Source organism: Heptranchias perlo, chromosome 2 (assembly GCF_035084215.1).
Source record: "Heptranchias perlo isolate sHepPer1 chromosome 2, sHepPer1.hap1, whole genome shotgun sequence".
Lineage (NCBI taxonomy): Eukaryota > Metazoa > Chordata > Chondrichthyes > Hexanchiformes > Hexanchidae > Heptranchias > Heptranchias perlo.
Window position 1 is genome coordinate 163,113,866 of NC_090326.1, and position 21,278 is coordinate 163,135,143.

Sequence of the window (21,278 nt, forward strand, 5' to 3'; positions counted from 1 at the left end):
ACAGACGGAACACACACACACACAGACAGAACACACACACACACAGACGGAACACACACACAGACGGAACACACACACACACAGACGGAACACACACACACAGACGGAACACACACACACAGACGGAACACACACACACACACACACACACACAGATGGAACACACACACACACACAGACGGAACACACACACACACAGACGGAACACACGCACACACACCGACGGAACACACACACACACAGACGGAACACACACACACAGAGACGGAACACGAACACACACACAGACGGAACACACACACACACAGACGGAATACACACACAGACGGAACACACACACAGACGGAACACACACACACACAGACAGACGGAACACACACACACACACAGACGGAACACACACACACACACAGACGGAACACACACACACACAGACGGAACACACACACACACACACAGACAGACGGAACACACACACACACACAACAACAAACACACACAAACACAGACGGAACACACACACACAAACACACACAGACAGAACACACACACAGACGGAACACACACACAGACGGAACACACACACAGACGGAACACACACACAGACGGAACACACACACACACAGACAGAACACACACACACACAGACGGAACACACACACACACAGACGGAACACACACACACACAGACGGAACACACACACACACAGACGGAACACACACACACAGACGGAACACACACACACAGACGGAACACACACACACAGACGGAACACACACACACACACAGACGGAACACACACACACACAGACGGAACACACGCACACACACCGACGGAACACACGCACACACACCGACGGAACTCACACACACACACACAGACGGAACACACACACAGACGGAACACACACACACACAGAGACGGAACACGAACACACACACAGACGGAACACACACACACACAGACGGAACACACACACACACAGACGGAACACACACACACACAGACGGAACACACACACACACACACACAGACGGAACACACACACACACAACACACACACACAAACACAGACGGAACACACACACACAAACACACACACAGACAGAACACAACACACAGACGGAACACACACACACACAGACGGAACACACACACACACACAGACGGAACACACACACACACACAGAACACACACACACACAAACGGAACACACACACACACAGACGGAACACACACACACACAGACGGAACACACACACACACACAGACGGAACACACACACACACACACACACACACAACAACAAACACACACACACACACACACACACAGACGGAACACACACAGACGGAACACACACAGACGGAACACACACACAGACGGAACACACACACACACACAGACAGACGGAACACACACACACACACACACACACAGACGGAACACACACACACACACAGACGGAACACACACACACACACACAGACAGACGGAACACACACACACACACACACACGGAACACACACACACACACAGACGGAACACACACACACACACAGACGGAACACACACACACACACAGACGGAACACACACACACACACAGACAGAACACACACACAGACGGAACACACACACAGACGGAACACACACACACACACAAACGGAACACACACACACACAGACGGAACACACACACAGACGGAACACACACACAGACGGAACACACACACAGACGGAACACACACACACACAGACAGACGGAACACACACACACACGGAACACACACACACACACAGACGGAACACACACACACAGACGGAACACACACACACACACACAGACAGACGGAACACACACACACAGACGGAACACACACACGCACACAGACGGAACACACACACACACACAGACGGAACACACACACACACACAGACGGAACACACACACACACACACACAGACGGAACACACGCACACACACCGACGGAACACACGCACACACACCGACGGAACACACGCACACACATCGACGGAACACACACACACAGACGGAACACACACACACACACACACAAACGGAACACACACACACACAGACGGAACACACACAGACGGAACACACACACAGACGGAACACACACACACACACAGACAGACGGAACACACACACACACACACAGACGGAACACACACACACACACACAGACGGAACACACACACACACAGACGGAACACACACACACACAGACGGAACACACACACACAGACAGACGGAACACACACACACACACACACAACAACAAACACACACACACACACACACAGACAGACAGAACACACACACACACACAAACGGAACACACACACACACAGACGGAACACACACACACACAGACGGAACACACACACAGACGGAACACACACACAGACGGAACACACACACACACACAGACAGACGGAACACACACACACACACAAACGGAACACACACACACACAGACGGAACACACACACAGACGGAACACACACACAGACGGAACACACACACAACAACAAACACACACAAACACAGACGGAACACACACACACAAACACACACAGACAGAACACACACACAGACGGAACACACACACACAGACAGAACACACACACACACACACACACACACACACAGACGGAACACACACACACACACACACAGACGGAACACACACACACACACACACAGACGGAACACACACACACACACACACACAGACGGAACACACACACACACACAGACGGAACACACGCACACACACCGACGGAACACACGCACACACACCGACGGAACACACACACACACAGACGGAACACACACACACACAGACGGAACACACACACACACACAAACGGAACACACACACACACACAGACGGAACACACACAGACGGAACACACACAGACGGAACACACACACAGACGGAACACACACACACACACACACACACAGACGGAACACACACACACACACACACAGACAGACGGAACACACACACACACACAACAACAAACACACACACACACAAACGGAACACACACACACACACAGACGGAACACACACACACATACAGACAGACGGAACACACACACACACACAGACAGACGGAACACACACACACACACAACAAACACACACAAACACAGACGGAACACACACACACAAACACACACTGACAGAACACACACACAGATGGAACACACACACAGACGGAACACACACACACACAGACAGAACACACACACACACAGACGGAACACACACACAGACGGAACACACACACACACAGACGGAACACACACACACAGACGGAACACACACACACAGACGGAACACACACACACACACACACACACAGATGGAACACACACACACACACAGACGGAACACACACACACACAGACGGAACACACGCACACACACCGACGGAACACACACACACACAGACGGAACACACACACACAGAGACGGAACACGAACACACACACAGACGGAACACACACACACACAGACGGAATACACACACAGACGGAACACACACACAGACGGAACACACACACACACAGACAGACGGAACACACACACACACACAGACGGAACACACACACACACACAGACGGAACACACACACACACAGACGGAACACACACACACACACAGACAGACGGAACACACACACACACACAACAACAAACACACACAAACACAGACGGAACACACACACACAAACACACACAGACAGAACACACACACAGACGGAACACACACACAGACGGAACACACACACAGACGGAACACACACACAGACGGAACACACACACACACAGACAGAACACACACACACACAGACGGAACACACACACACACAGACGGAACACACACACACACAGACGGAACACACACACACACAGACGGAACACACACACACAGACGGAACACACACACACAGACGGAACACACACACACAGACGGAACACACACACACACACAGACGGAACACACACACACACAGACGGAACACACGCACACACACCGACGGAACACACGCACACACACCGACGGAACTCACACACACACACACAGACGGAACACACACACAGACGGAACACACACACACACAGAGACGGAACACGAACACACACACAGACGGAACACACACACACACAGACGGAACACACACACACACAGACGGAACACACACACACACAGACGGAACACACACACACACACACACAGACGGAACACACACACACACAACACACACACACAAACACAGACGGAACACACACACACAAACACACACACAGACAGAACACAACACACAGACGGAACACACACACACACAGACGGAACACACACACACACACACAGACGGAACACACACACACACACAGAACACACACACACACAAACGGAACACACACACACACAGACGGAACACACACACACACAGACGGAACACACACACACACACAGACGGAACACACACACACACACACACACACACAACAACAAACACACACACACACACACACAGACGGAACACACACAGACGGAACACACACAGACGGAACACACACACAGACGGAACACACACACACACACAGACAGACGGAACACACACACACACACACACACACAGACGGAACACACACACACACACAGACGGAACACACACACACACACACAGACAGACGGAACACACACACACACACACACACGGAACACACACACACACACAGACGGAACACACACACACACACAGACGGAACACACACACACACACAGACGGAACACACACACACACACAGACAGAACACACACACAGACGGAACACACACACAGACGGAACACACACACACACACAAACGGAACACACACACACACAGATGGAACACACACACAGACGGAACACACACACAGACGGAACACACACACAGACGGAACACACACACACACAGACAGACGGAACACACACACACACGGAACACACACACACACACAGACGGAACACACACACACAGACGGAACACACACACACACACACAGACAGACGGAACACACACACACAGACGGAACACACACACGCACACAGACGGAACACACACACACACACAGACGGAACACACACACACACACACACAGACGGAACACACACACACACACACACAGACGGAACACACGCACACACACCGACGGAACACACGCACACACACCGACGGAACACACGCACACACATCGACGGAACACACACACACAGACGGAACACACACACACACACACACAAACGGAACACACACACACACAGACGGAACACACACAGACGGAACACACACACAGACGGAACACACACACACACACAGACAGACGGAACACACACACACACACACAGACGGAACACACACACACACACACAGACGGAACACACACACACACAGACGGAACACACACACACACAGACGGAACACACACACACAGACAGACGGAACACACACACACACACACACAACAACAAACACACACACACACACACACAGACAGACAGAACACACACACACACACAAACGGAACACACACACACACAGACGGAACACACACACACACAGACGGAACACACACACAGACGGAACACACACACAGACGGAACACACACACACACACAGACAGACGGAACACACACACACACACAAACGGAACACACACACACACAGACGGAACACACACACAGACGGAACACACACACAGACGGAACACACACACAGACGGAACACACACACACACAGACGGAACACACACACACACAGACGGAACACACACACACACAGACGGAACACACACACACACACAACAACAAACACACACAAACACAGACGGAACACACACACACAAACACACACAGACAGAACACACACACAGACGGAACACACACACACACAGACAGAACACACACACACACAGACAGAACACACACACACACACACACAGACGGAACACACACACACACACACAGACGGAACACACACACACACACAACAACAAACACACACAAACACAGATGGAACACACACACACAAACACACACAGACAGAACACACACACAGACGGAACACACACACACACAGACAGAACACACACACACACAGACGGAACACACACACACACACAGACGGAACACACACACACAGACGGAACACACACACACACACACAGACGGAACACACACACACACAGACGGAACACACACACACACACAGACGGAACACACACACACACACACACAGACGGAACACACACACACACACAGACGGAACACACGCACACACACCGACGGAACACACGCACACACACCGACGGAACACACGCACACACACCGACGGAACACACACACACACACAGACGGAACACACACACACACACAAACGGAACACACACACACACACAAACGGAACACACACACAGACGGAACACACACAGACGGAACACACACACAGACGGAACACACACACACACACACACACAGACGGAACACACACACACACAGACGGAACACACACGCACACAGACGGAACACACACACACACACACACACACACACAGACAGACGGAACACACACACACACACAACAACAAACACACACACACACACACGGAACACACACACACACACAGACAGAACACACACACACAAACGGAACACACACACACACAGACAGACGGAACACACACACACACACAGACAGACGGAACACACACACACACACAGACAGACGGAACACACACACACACACAACAAACACACACAAACACAGACGGAACACACACACACAAACACACACTGACAGAACACACACACAGATGGAACACACACACAGACGGAACACACACACACACAGACAGAACACACACACACACAGATGGAACACACACACACACAGACGGAACACACACACAGACGGAACACACACACACAGACGGAACACACACACACAGACGGAACACACACACACACACACACAGATGGAACACACACACACACACACACAGACGGAACACACACACAAACAGACGGAACACACGCACACACACCGACGGAACACACGCACACACACCGACGGAACACACACACACACAGACGGAACACACACACACACAGAGACGGAACACGAACACACACACAGACGGAACACACACACACACAGACGGAATACACACACAGACGGAACACACACACAGACGGAACACACACACACACAGACAGACGGAACACACACACACACAGACGGAACACACACACACACACAGACGGAACACACACACACACACACAGACAGACGGAACACACACACACACACAACAACAAACACACACAAACACAGACGGAACACACACACACAAACACACACAGACAGAACACACACACAGACGGAACACACACACACACAGACAGAACACACACACACACAGACAGAACACACACACACACACACACAGACGGAACACACACACACACACACAGACGGAACACACACACACACACAACAACAAACACACACAAACACAGATGGAACACACACACACAAACACACACAGACAGAACACACACACAGACGGAACACACACACACACAGACAGAACACACACACACACAGACGGAACACACACACACACACAGACGGAACACACACACACAGACGGAACACACACACACACACACAGACGGAACACACACACACACAGACGGAACACACACACACACACACACAGACGGAACACACACACACACACACACAGACGGAACACACACACACACACAGACGGAACACACGCACACACACCGACGGAACACACGCACACACACCGACGGAACACACGCACACACACCGACGGAACACACACACACACACAGACGGAACACACACACACACACAAACGGAACACACACACACACACAAACGGAACACACACACAGACGGAACACACACAGACGGAACACACACACAGACGGAACACACACACACACACACACACAGACGGAACACACACACACACAGACGGAACACACACGCACACAGACGGAACACACACACACACACACACACACACACACAGACAGACGGAACACACACACACACACAACAACAAACACACACACACACACACGGAACACACACACACACACAGACAGAACACACACACACAAACGGAACACACACACACACAGACAGACGGAACACACACACACACACAGACAGACGGAACACACACACACACACAGACAGACGGAACACACACACACACACAACAAACACACACAAACACAGACGGAACACACACACACAAACACACACTGACAGAACACACACACAGATGGAACACACACACAGACGGAACACACACACACACAGACAGAACACACACACACACAGATGGAACACACACACACACAGACGGAACACACACACAGACGGAACACACACACACAGACGGAACACACACACACAGACGGAACACACACACACACACACACAGATGGAACACACACACACACACACACAGACGGAACACACACACAAACAGACGGAACACACGCACACACACCGACGGAACACACGCACACACACCGACGGAACACACACACACACAGACGGAACACACACACACACAGAGACGGAACACGAACACACACACAGACGGAACACACACACACACAGACGGAATACACACACAGACGGAACACACACACAGACGGAACACACACACACACAGACAGACGGAACACACACACACACAGACGGAACACACACACACACACAGACGGAACACACACACACACACACAGACAGACGGAACACACACACACACACAACAACAAACACACACAAACACAGACGGAACACACACACACAAACACACACAGACAGAACACACACACAGATGGAACACACACACAGACGGAACACACACACAGACGGAACACACACACAGACGGAACACACACACACACAGACGGAACACACACACACACAGACGGAACACACACACACACAGACGGAACACACACACACACAGACGGAACACACACACACACAGACGGAACACACACACACAGACGGAACACACACACACACACAGACGGAACACACGCACACACAGACGGAACACACGCACACACACCGACGGAACACACGCACACACACCGACGGAACTCACACACACACACACAGACGGAACACACACACAGACGGAACACACACACACACAGAGACGGAACACGAACACACACACAGACGGAACACACACACACACAGACGGAACACACACACACACAGACGGAACACACACACACACACACACACAGACGGAACACACACACACACAACACACACACACAAACACAGACGGAACACACACACACAAACACACACACAGACAGAACACAACACACAGACGGAACACACACACACACAGACGGAACACACACACACACACAGACGGAACACACACACACACACAGAACACACACACACACAGACGGAACACACACACACACAGACGGAACACACACACACACACAGACGGAACACACACACACACAGACGGAACACACACACACACACAGACGGAACACACACACACACACACACACACAGACAGAACACACACACACAGACACACACACAAACGGAACACACACACACACAGACGGAACACACACACACACAGACGGAACACACACACAGACGGAACACACACACACACACAGACAGACGGAACACACACACACACACAAACGGAACACACACACACACACACAGACGGAACACACACACAGACGGAACACACACAGACGGAACACACACACAGACGGAACACACACACACAGACGGAACACACACACACACAGACGGAAAACACACACACACACACACAGACAGACGGAACACACACACACACACACAGACAGACGGAACACACACACACACTCACAGAACACACACTCACACAGAACACACACACAGACGGAACACACACACAGACGGAACACACACACACACATACACAGACGGAACGCACACACACACACAGACGGAACACACACACACACACAGACGGAACACACACAGACGGAACACACACAGACGGAACACACACAGACGGAACACACACAGACGGAACACACACACACACAGACGGAACACACACACACAGACGGAACACACACACACACAGACGGAACACACACACACACAGACGGAACACACACACACACAGACGGAACACACACACAGAGACGGAACACACACACACACACGGAGACGGATACACACACGGAGACGGAACACGCACGGAGAGACGGAACACGCACGGAGAGACGGAACACGCACGGAGAGACGGAACACGCACGGAGAGACGGAACACGCACGGAGAGACGGAACACGCACAGAGAGACGGAACACGCACACATGAAGACTGAAACAGACAAAGAAATAGGGGCAGAGATACAGGTAGGGATATTCTGTGGAGGTGAATCTAGCTGCTGGCTGCTCTTCATCCGCCGTTACCTTTGGAAAGACCAGCGATCCCTCGGGCACTGCCCGCAGAGTGACTGCCGACGTGTCGATGTTCCGCAGGTAATCGTAAAAGCCTTGTTCCGTCGTAGGGGGGAGAACAGACTGCAGATACTTGACATCTGGGGCAAAGAGCAGAAAATAAACGCTCCATTTAGTCACAGTTTACGTCGCGTCTCATGGTTGACCCTTGGTGAGTCCGGTCCTCAGGAGTTGGCCAGTGCTGCAGGTGTTAGGATGGGAGTTAGCGCTCATGATTCCTACATACGTAACGTTCTGGTCTCAGCCACTGCAAGGCCAGTTGCCATTAACTGACAGTCACCTAGTAGCTTAAAGATAACTAACTAGTAACTAACCAGTCTACAAGCATAGAATCATAGAATGATACAACACAGGAGGCCATTCAGCCCTGTTGAGATCTCTGCGCTCCTCCCATTCTGGCCTCATGAGCATACCCGATTTTCATCACTCCACCGTTGGCGGCCGTGCCTTCAGCTGCCTAGGCCCCAAGCCCTGGAATTCCCTCCCTAAATCTCTCAAAGAACGTCGCTCTTTAAAACCTACCTCTTTGACCAAGCTTTTGGTCACCTGTCCTACTATTTCCTTATAAGGCTCATGGTCAAATTTTGTCTGATAACGTACCTGTGAAGCGCCTTGGATCGTTTTACTGTGTTAAAGGCACTATATAAATGCAAGTTGTTGTCGTAGGTAAACACAACAGCTGTTTTGTGCACACTAAGGTCCCACAAACGAGCGACGACACCGATCGGAAGCAGGGACGCTGATGGGTTTCGCTTTCTCTAACCCGGGAGCATTGGGGCCAAGCGTAACGGGCTGAGCGTCGCCTGAGGAGACCAGCTAACTGGGCACAGACCAGGAATCAAGCCTGCATCTCTCCCGGACTGCGTGACCCGGCTGCTCACTCAGGTAAACTTGCTGAATTATCGAGGGGATCACAGGGACAAAAACTACAATTAAAAAAAACTTTTTTTTTAAAACTAAAATTATTTTCCAGAGGAAATAAGAACAAAATAAACTTTCATTTGATAAAGACATAAAATTAAAATAAAGAGGGAAAGCAGGTACACTGTGGTTTTAAGCAACTGCAAAAGCTTTCAGCCGTGGCTGAGTCAGAAGATTGTGGGTTCAAAATCCCGCTCCAGAGACTTGAGCACATAATCCAGGCTGATACTAGAGTGCACTACTGAGGGAGTGCAACACTGTCACAGGTGTTGTCTTGTGAATGAGACATTAAACTAAGGCCCCATCTGCCCCCTCAGGTGGATGTAAAAGATCCCATGGGACTATTTCGAAGAGGAGCAGGGGAGTTCTCCCTTGCGTCCTGGCCAATATTTATCCCTTAACCAATATCACTAAAACAGATTATCTGGTTATTTACCTCATCGTTGTGGGATCTTGCTATACGCAAATCAGCTGCCCCGTTTCCTATATTACAACAGTGACTACACTTCAAAAAGTACTTTGTTGGATGTAAAGCACTTTGGGACGTCCTGAGACCGTGAAAGCTGCTGTATAAAATACAGAGGTACTGGCCACAATCTTCCAATCCTCCTTCGATACGGGGGTGGTGCCAGAGAACTGGAGAATTGCAAATGTTACACCCTTGTTCAAAAAAGGGTGTAAGGATAAACCCAGCAACTATAGGCCAGTCAGTTTAACCTCGGTGGTGGAGAAACTTTTAGAAACGATAATCCAGGAGAAAATTAATAGTCACTTGGACAAATATGGATTAATAAAGGAAATCCAGCACAGATTTGTTAAAGGCAAATCGCGACGGATAGACCGAGTAATTACAGGCCAGTCAGCCTAACCTCGGTGGTGGGCAAATTATTGGAATCAATTCTGAGGGACAGGATAAACTCTTAGAAAGGCAGGGACTAATCAAGGACAGTCAGCACGGTTTTGTTAAGGGGAGGTCGTGCCTGACTAACTTGATTGAATTTTTCGAGGAGGTGACAAGGAGAATCGATGAGTGTAGCGCAATTGAGGTCATGGATTTTAGCAAGGCTTTTGACAAGGTCCCACATGGCAGATTGGTCAAAAAAGTAAAAGCCCATGGGATCCAAGGGAATGTGGCAAATTAGATCCAAAATTGGCTCAGTGGCAGGAAGCAAAGGGTAATGGTCGACGGGTGTTTATGTGACTGGAAGGCTGTTTCCAGTGGGGTGCCGTAGGGCTCGATACTAGGTCCTTTGCTTTTTGTGGTATACATTAACGATTTGGACTTAAATGTAGGAGGCATGATTAAGAAATTTGCGGATGACACAAAGATAGGCCGTGTGGTTGATAGTGAGGAGGAAAGCTGTAGACTGCAGGAAGATATCATTGGACTGGTCAGATGGGCAGAAAAGTGGCAAATGGAGTTCAATCCGGAGAAGTGTGAGGTAATGCATTTGGGGAGAGCAAACAAGGCAAGGGAATACACAATAAATGGGAGGATACTGAGAGTTGTAGAGGAAGTGAGCAACCTTGGAGTGCATGTCCACAGTTCCCTGAAGGTAACAGGACAGGTAGATAAGGTGGTTAAGAAAGCATATGGAATGCTTTCCTTTATTAGCCGAGGCATAGAATATAAAAGCAGGGATGTTATGCTAGAACTGTATAAAACACAGGTTAGGCCGCAGCTTGAGTACTGCGCACAGTTCTGGTCACCACGTCACAGGATGTAATTGCACTAGAGAGGGTGCAGAGGAGATTTACGAGGATGTTGCCAGGACTGGAGAATTTTAACTATGATGACGGATTGGATAGGCTGGGGTTGTTTTCCTGGGAACAGAGGAGGCTGAGGGGTGATCTGATTGAGGTGTACAAAATTATGAGGGGCCTAGATAGAGTGGATAGGAAGGACCTATATCCCTTAGTGGAGGGGTCAATAATCAGGGGCCATAGATTTAAAGTGATTGGTAGAAGGATTAGAGCGGAAATTAGGAAAAAAATTTTCACGCAGAAGGTGGTGGGGGTTTGGAACTCACTGCCTGAGAGGGTGGTAGAGGCAGAAACCCTCAACTCATTTAAAAAGTGCCTGGATGTGCACCTGAAGAGCCGTGACCTGCAGGGCTACGGACCAAATGCAGAAAAGTGGGATTAGGCTGGGTGGCTCGTTTCTCAGCCAGCGCAGACACGATGGGCCGAATGGCCTCTTTCTGTGCCATAAATTTTCTATGATTCTACTCAACCTCTCCTCATAGGACAATCCTCTCATCCCAGTAATCAATCTAGTGAACCTTTGTTGCTTCACCTCCAAGGCAAGTATATCCTTCCTTAGGTAAGGAGACCAAAACTGTATGCTGTACTCCAGGTGTGGTCTCACCAAAGCCCTGTACAATTGTAGTAAGACTTCCTTACTCTTGTACTCCAACCCCCTTGCAATAAAGGCCAACATGCCATTTACCTTCCTAATTGTTTGCTGTACCTGCTGCTAACTTTTCCTATTTCTTGTGCGAGGACACCCGAATCTCGCTGAACACCAACATTTAATAGTTTCTCACCATTTATAAAATATTCTGCTTTTCTACTCTTCCTACCAAAGTGAATAACCTGACATTTCCCCACGTTATACTCCGTCTGCCACCTTCTTGCCCACTCACCTGTCTATATCACTTTGCAGACTCTTTGTGTTAAAAGCAGGGAAGTCATGATGAACCTTTACAAAACACTGGTTCGGCCACAACTGAAGCATTGTGTCCAAATCGGGCACCGCACTTTAGGAAGGATGTGAACGCCTTAGAGAGGGTGCAGAAAAGATTTACTAGAATGGTTCCAGGGATGAGGGACTTCAGTTACGTGGATAGACTGGAGAAGCTGGGATTGTTCTCCTTAGAGCAGAGAAGGTGGAGAGGAGATTTGATAGAAGTGTTCAAAATCATGAAGGGTTTAGATGAAGTAAATAAAGGAAAACTGTTCTCATTGGCAGAAAGGTTGAGAACCAGCAGACACAAATTTAAGGTGATTGGCAAAAGAACCAAAGGCGACATGAGGAAAAATTCTTTTACGCAGTAAGTAGTTATGATCTGGAATGCGCTGCCTGATAGGGTGGTGGAAGCAGATTCAATCGGGGCTTTCAAAAAGTAATTGGATAAATATTTGAAGGGAAAAATTTTGCAGGGCTATGGGGAAAGAGCAGGGGAATAGGACTAACTGGATTGCTCTTACAAAGAGCCGGCACAGGCTCGCTAGGCCGAATGGCCTCCTTCTGTGCTGCAACCATTCTATGATTCTAAGTCCTTTCTTATTCTACCCCAGAAGCTGTCGATACTTTAGTTCTTTCCCGGGAACGGCTTACGCTCTTTAATGAAGTTTAAATAACTCACCTTCCTTGGTTAGTTGGAACTTTGAGAGGAACAGCAGGCAGTCCTGGAGTCCAGCGAAGATTGTGAACTCTCCCCCCAGGGGGCTTTCTCTGAAATATAACTCAAAGACAGCAGTTGCCTTCTCCTTGCTGCTTTTCCAGTAACCATAGGCCATGGTGAACTGGTAGAGGTCAGTGAGCAGAGGCTGGACTGTGCAGCCTTGCAACATCTTTCTGGCTGAAATTGGAGCGAGCAGGCACTGCACTGCACTGCACTCCCAAGCAGCGCGCACACACACACACACACACACAGCTCCTTTCTGTGCTAGGGGTCAGCAATCAGCCCGTGTGCAGCACCACACCTTCCCCCCACATCGAATTCTGGGAATTGAAGTCTTCTCAAGTTACAAGGTTACAGTCCAACAGTTTTATAAAAATAAAACTGTTGGACTATAACCTGGTGTTGTAAGATTGCTTACATTTGTCCACCCCAGTCCATCACCGGCATCTCCACATCAAGTTACAAGGAACAATGTCCTTTTGTAAATCGACTTGGACGATACCAAACAGGTTTTTTATTTTAAAATAAAAACAGAAAATGCTGGAGAAGCTCAGCATATTTTAATGCCTATTTATTGAAGGCATTTTTCTCTCCTTGTGGAGCTTCCTTAGCGAAGTAACGTCGGTGGGTTTGGGTGCGGTGTGTGAGGGTATATGTGTGTCTGTGGGGTGTAGGTGTGTGTGAATCATGGAATGTTACAGCCCAAAAAACAGGCCATCCAGCACGACCAGTCTAGTGAGTTTTTTAATCCACCTGGTCTAATCCCGCTCCCTCTCCCCCACCCCCTTTTTCAAGCAGCTGCTAACTTGCCCTTTTGAAAGTACTTATGATCTTTGTGTGTGAACCGAGATGTTTAATGGTCATGAACATTAAATCTCATGGGATCCAAGGTGAGGTAGCCAATTGGATACAAAATTGGCTTGACGACAGAAGACAGAGGGTGGTTGTCGAGGGTTGTTTTTCAAACTGGATGCCTGTGTCCAGCGGTGTGCCTCAGGGATCGGTGCTGGGTCCGCTGTTATTTGTTATTTATATTAATGATTTGGATGAGAATTTAGGAGGCATGGTTAGTAAGTTTGCAGATGACACCAAGATTGGTGGCATTGTGGACAGTGAAGAAGGTTATCTAGGATTGCAACGGGATCTTGATAAATTGGGCCAGTGGGCCGATGAATGGCAGATGGAGTTTAATTTAGATAAATGTGAGGTGATGCATTTTGGTAGATCGAATCGGGCCAGGACCTACTCCGTTAATGGTAGGGCGTTGGGGAGAGTTATAGAACAAAGAGATCTAGGAGTACAGATTCATAGCTCCTTGAAAGTGGAGTCACAGGTGGATAGGGTGGTGAAGAAGGCATTCAGCATGCTTGGTTTCATTGGTCAGAACATTGAATGCAGGAGTTGGGATGTCTTGTTGAAGTTGTACAGGGCATTGGTGAGGCCACACTTGGAGTACTGTGTACAGTTCTGGTCACCCTATTATAGAAAGGATATTATTAAACTAGAAAGAGTGCAGAAAAGATTTACTAGGATGCTACCGGGACTTGATGGTTTGACTTACAGGGAGAGGTTAGACAGACTGGGACTTTATTCCCTGGAGAGTAGGAGGTTAAGGGGTGATCTTATAGAAGTCTATAAAATAATGAGGGGCATAGATAAGGTCGATAGTCAAAATCTTTTCCCAAAGGTAGGGGAGTCTATAACGAGGGGGCACAGATTTAAGGTGAGAGGGGAGAGATACAAAAGGATCCAGAGGGGCAATTTTTTCACTCAAAGGGTGGTGAGTGTCTGGAACAAGCTGCCAGAGGCAGTAGTAGAGGCGGGTACAATTTTGTCTTTTAAAAAGCATTTGGACAGTTACATGGGGAAGATGGGTATCGAGGGATATGGGCCAAGTGCAGGCAATTGGGACTAGCTTAGTGGTATAAACTGGGCGACATGGACATGTTGGGCCGAAGGGCCTGTTTCCATATTGTAACTTCTATGATTCTATGATTCTATGATTCTATGAGCAACGCAACCAAGAAAGAAAGAACTTGCATTTATATAGCACCTTTCACAACCTCAGGACACCCCACAGCCCTTTACAGCCAATGAGGTACTTTTTGAAGTGTAGTCACTGTTGTAATGTAGGAAACGTGGCAGCCAATTTGCACACAGCAAGATCCCACAAACAGCAATGTAATAAATGACCAGATCGTCTGTTTATTTTTTTAAAGGATGTTGGTTGAGGGATAAATATTGGCCCAGGACACTGGGGTGAACTCCCCTGCTGCTCTTCAAAATAATGCCGTGGGATCTTTTACGTCCACCTGAGAGGGCAGACGGGGCCACGGTCTAATGTCTCATCTGAAAGACGGCACCTCCGACAGTTTAGCTCTCCCTCAGTACTGCACTGGGAGTGTCAGCCTGGATTTTGTGCTCAAGTCTCTGGAGCGGGACTTGTTTACGCTGACACCTGAAACTGTTTTACCTTAACATTCACAGATCACAAGCTAGCGAGCGAGCATGGGAATATTGAACCATAGGAACAAGAGGCCATTCAGCCCCTCGAGCCTGATCCGCCATTCAATCAGATCATGGCTGATCTGTATTTCAACTCCATTTGCCCGCCTTGGTTCCATATCTCTTAATACCCTTACCTATCAGCACTGGCTCAGTGGATGGCACTCTCACCTCCAAGTCAGAAGGTTGTGGGTTCAAGCCACAGGTGGGAGCAGAGCCTCGCAGGCAGGAGGCTGCAGCCGGGGACCAGGCATTTAGGCAAGCGGTAAAAGGGACAGTGATCGGGGAGGGGTGGGGAGCCCTGGGTAAGGCTTCCTTGTGGTGCCAAAAGGAGAACTTCTGCCCCCCCACTCCCCCAGCTCAGGCCTCGAACCAAAATAGATGACCTCATCGGGTCACATTAACAAGACTGGGAAGGAACTAGTGTTTAGTCACAGCTCGATGGAATAGATTCCCAGCAGGTAATGGTGCGTCAACTCACTCGGGGACCACCCTAAGGAGGGCTCGGGGGCCGCCGATGACAATTGTGGCAAACCTTTCCACATCCAGCAACTCGCCAAGGCTTCTTCAACAGCACCACCCAAACCCGTGACCTCTACCACTTAGAAGGACAAGAGCAGCAGGCACATGGGAACAACACCACCTGCACATTCCCCTCCAAGTCACACACCATCCCGACTTGGAAATATATCGCCGTTCCTTCATTGTCGCTGGGTCAAAATCCTGGAACTCCCTTCCTAACAGCACTGTGGGAGAACCTTCACCGCACAGACAGCAGCGGTTCAAGAAGGCGGCTCACCACCACCTTCTCAAGGGCAATTAGGGATGGGCAATAAATGCCGGCCTTGCCAGCGACGCCCACATCCCGTGAACGAATAAAAAATATTTTTAAAATCCCGTATTTCCGCGTAAAAGGTTCCTTCTGATCACCTTTTTGTATCTAAAGTTTATCTTGGGGCCACGGCTGCTTGCCTTGAAATGGAAATAATGTATCCATGTTTATCTTGTCTATTCCTTTCACTCTTCTGAACACTTAATCTTTGAGAGAATACAGCCCTAGTTGTAAATCGAACCCTTCAACCCTGGTATCATCCTGGTTAATGTGTTCCACTTTCTCTGTGCCCCTAGTGAGAAGACATGGAGGCAGTGGAGCACATTAGCCAGGATGATACTAGGGATGTAGGGTCCCAGATGCAGCCTGCCAGTATCGTGTATGGAGTCACCATAACATGAATCCCTTTTGTATTTCATCACTCTTGATATAAACTCAAAGATCCCATTTACTTTCGGTTCGGCCTCAATTTTAAAATTCTCATCCTTGTTTTCAAATCCCTCCATGGCCTCGCCTCACCCCTCCCTATCTCTGTACCCTCCTCCAGCCCTACAACCCTCCAATTCTGGCCTCTTGCACAAACCCGATTTTAATCACTCCACCGTTGGCGGCTGTGCCTTCAGCTGTCTAGGCCCTAAGCTCTGGAATTCCCTCCCTAAACCTCTCCGTCTCTCTCTCTCCTCCTTTAAGACGCTCCTTAAAACCTACCTCTTTGACCAAGCTTTTGGTCACCTGTCCTAATATCTCCTGATGTGGCTCGGTCTCAAATTTTGTTTGATAATCGCTCCTGTGAAGCGCCTTGGGATGTTTTTACTACGCAGGTTGTTGTTGATATAGCTTCTTTAACGTAGGAAAAAATCCCAAGGCATTTCACAGGAGCACAGTCAGTTAAATATCGACACCGTGCCAAAGGAGGAGATATTAGGAGAGGTGATAAAAAGCTTCTTTCAAAGAGGTACACAGGAACAGGAGACCATCCAGCCCCTCAAACCCGTTCCGCCATTCAATTAGACCAAGCTGATCTGTATCTTAACTCCATTTACCCTCCTTGGTTCAACATCCCTTAGGTAGATTTTACGGAGCATCTTAAGCGAGGAGATGCAGAGGTTTCTCCAAATGCATTAACAATTTTAATATTCAAGATATATTTCCATTCATTATTCTTGTTCCCACAATGTATTGCCTTTGGCCCAGTTTTTGTAACCAGTTTCTTCTGCAGCCCTTTCTGGAAGTCCATGTGCACCAAATTTACTTCATCCCCCATCTGTAATTTCTGGTTTTCTCTCAGGAAAGATCTTATAAGGTTTGCCAAACATGTCCTACCCTTCACCAGTTTGTTTTTGATCAGCCAGAACCCCTCTAGGTGTTCAATCAATTGTGGTCTCTAGTAGTTTTATCAACCAGTCTTTTCTGTACAGACTCGTGTGAACTTTGAAGAATCGTGATTAGTTCCCCCACTACTTCCTCACTAACCTCCCTCAGGATTCTGATCTTAAACACTGTGGCGCTCTCAGCCCCTGAAGGATGGTCTCCTCGTTAATGTATCTATCAGTTACCCTTCTACTTCCTTATCCACAAGCCTTTGAAGACTTGCTTCACTCCCCTCTGTAAATTCTGAAGCAAAGTATTCATTAAGTGACTCTGCTATTACCGTGCTCATTGACTCCACCCACTGCCATTAGAAAAATCTTTGCTATCGGGTGTTCCTGATACGAGTCATGTCGGGGTACATGCCTGTTGGAGTAGGGATTGTTTAACTGTTGCTATCCAAATGTTGCCCAGTCAAAACAAATGGCTTTGAATTGAAACGAACTTTAGAAAGGACACAGTCGACCAACATTAAAATATTTCTACTTCAGAAACAAATACGAGACAAATATTAAGTGGCTGAGGAGGACACACACACTTTATTGGACACATTCTCGTCAATTACTACACAAACTCCTTCTAACTCCTTCGTTTGCTGGGGAAAGAGAGCACACATTGACGGAGACCGACGTCTCATGGTGTCCAGGGGTCGAAGATCAGGCATGATCTTATTGAATGGCGGAGCAGGCTCGAGGCTGCCTGGCCTACTCCTTCACCTATTTCTTATGTTTGTGTAAAAAGCGCTCGATTGATGACTGAAATTTGTTTTCATCAGACTAAACATTCGCTTTTTACACTACGTGATCATGTTCAAAGAGATTCGTTTTTAAAAAAAGTATGGTCACATCCCTGTCCTAGCGGAATCGTTGTATTAACCTCCACAGATACTGCATTGCACTCACTCTTTAATGTTCCAACTGCACACAAGTTAAAGTCCAACAACCAGCGAAGACCTAAAACAACACTTATGAAACCAGTTGCCCTGTTTACGTTCTTGTCCATAACAATTACACGGCAGAATCCAGAGACACGGCCTAGGGTAAAATGAGCTATTTCTCCCTAGTCTTTTTTTTTAAAAAACATATTAAGAGGATTTGACTGTCATTTCTTTGAGCCGAAACTCGAGTACATTGAGGGGAAGAATTGTTAAAATTCCAGCATTGTGTTGTGCTTCCTTTTATGAAATATTAACCTATCTTTGTGCACAGATGCTAGCAGACCCACCGTGCACTTTCAGCATTTACTCGGGGATTGAGGGGGAAGATTTGCCCTAGACATAGGGGGAATGAAAATCATAAAAGCAAAATTGGAAATATTCGTCCTCTGCTGTTAAAATAATTTTAAGAAGCCAAAATAATTTTATTAAGAAAATTCTATGTGGATCCTCTCTTTAAAAATACTTGGTAGGAGAGATCAACACTCTCCCCAATCAAAATTACTCAGCCAGTTTTTCAGGAGCGAGGGAGGAAGTTAAAAAGCAGGACCTTAAAAGTACTAATCTCTGGATTACTCCCAGTGCCACATGCTAGTGAGCATAGGAATAGCAGGGTGAGAATGCCTGGAGAAATGGTGCAGAGGGAGGGGT

The 21,278-nt window shown here is 48.4% G+C and overlaps 1 protein-coding gene across 2 annotated transcripts in view; it reads right to left on the minus strand.

The window, feature by feature from the left end:
* Positions 1–15,223, minus strand: part of naprt (nicotinate phosphoribosyltransferase) — a 113,166-nt gene extending 97,943 nt beyond the window's left edge. For both annotated transcript variants that reach the window (XM_067968447.1, XM_067968438.1), the window contains exons 1-2: positions 14,950–15,223; positions 10,613–10,740 (exon numbers count right to left, since the gene is read on the minus strand). In XM_067968447.1, the coding sequence (XP_067824548.1) occupies positions 10,613–10,740; positions 14,950–15,157 (336 nt within the window). In that variant the 5' untranslated portion in view covers positions 15,158–15,223. The remainder of the gene's footprint in view (positions 1–10,612; positions 10,741–14,949) is intronic.
* Between the last annotated feature and the right edge of the window lie 6,055 nt (positions 15,224–21,278).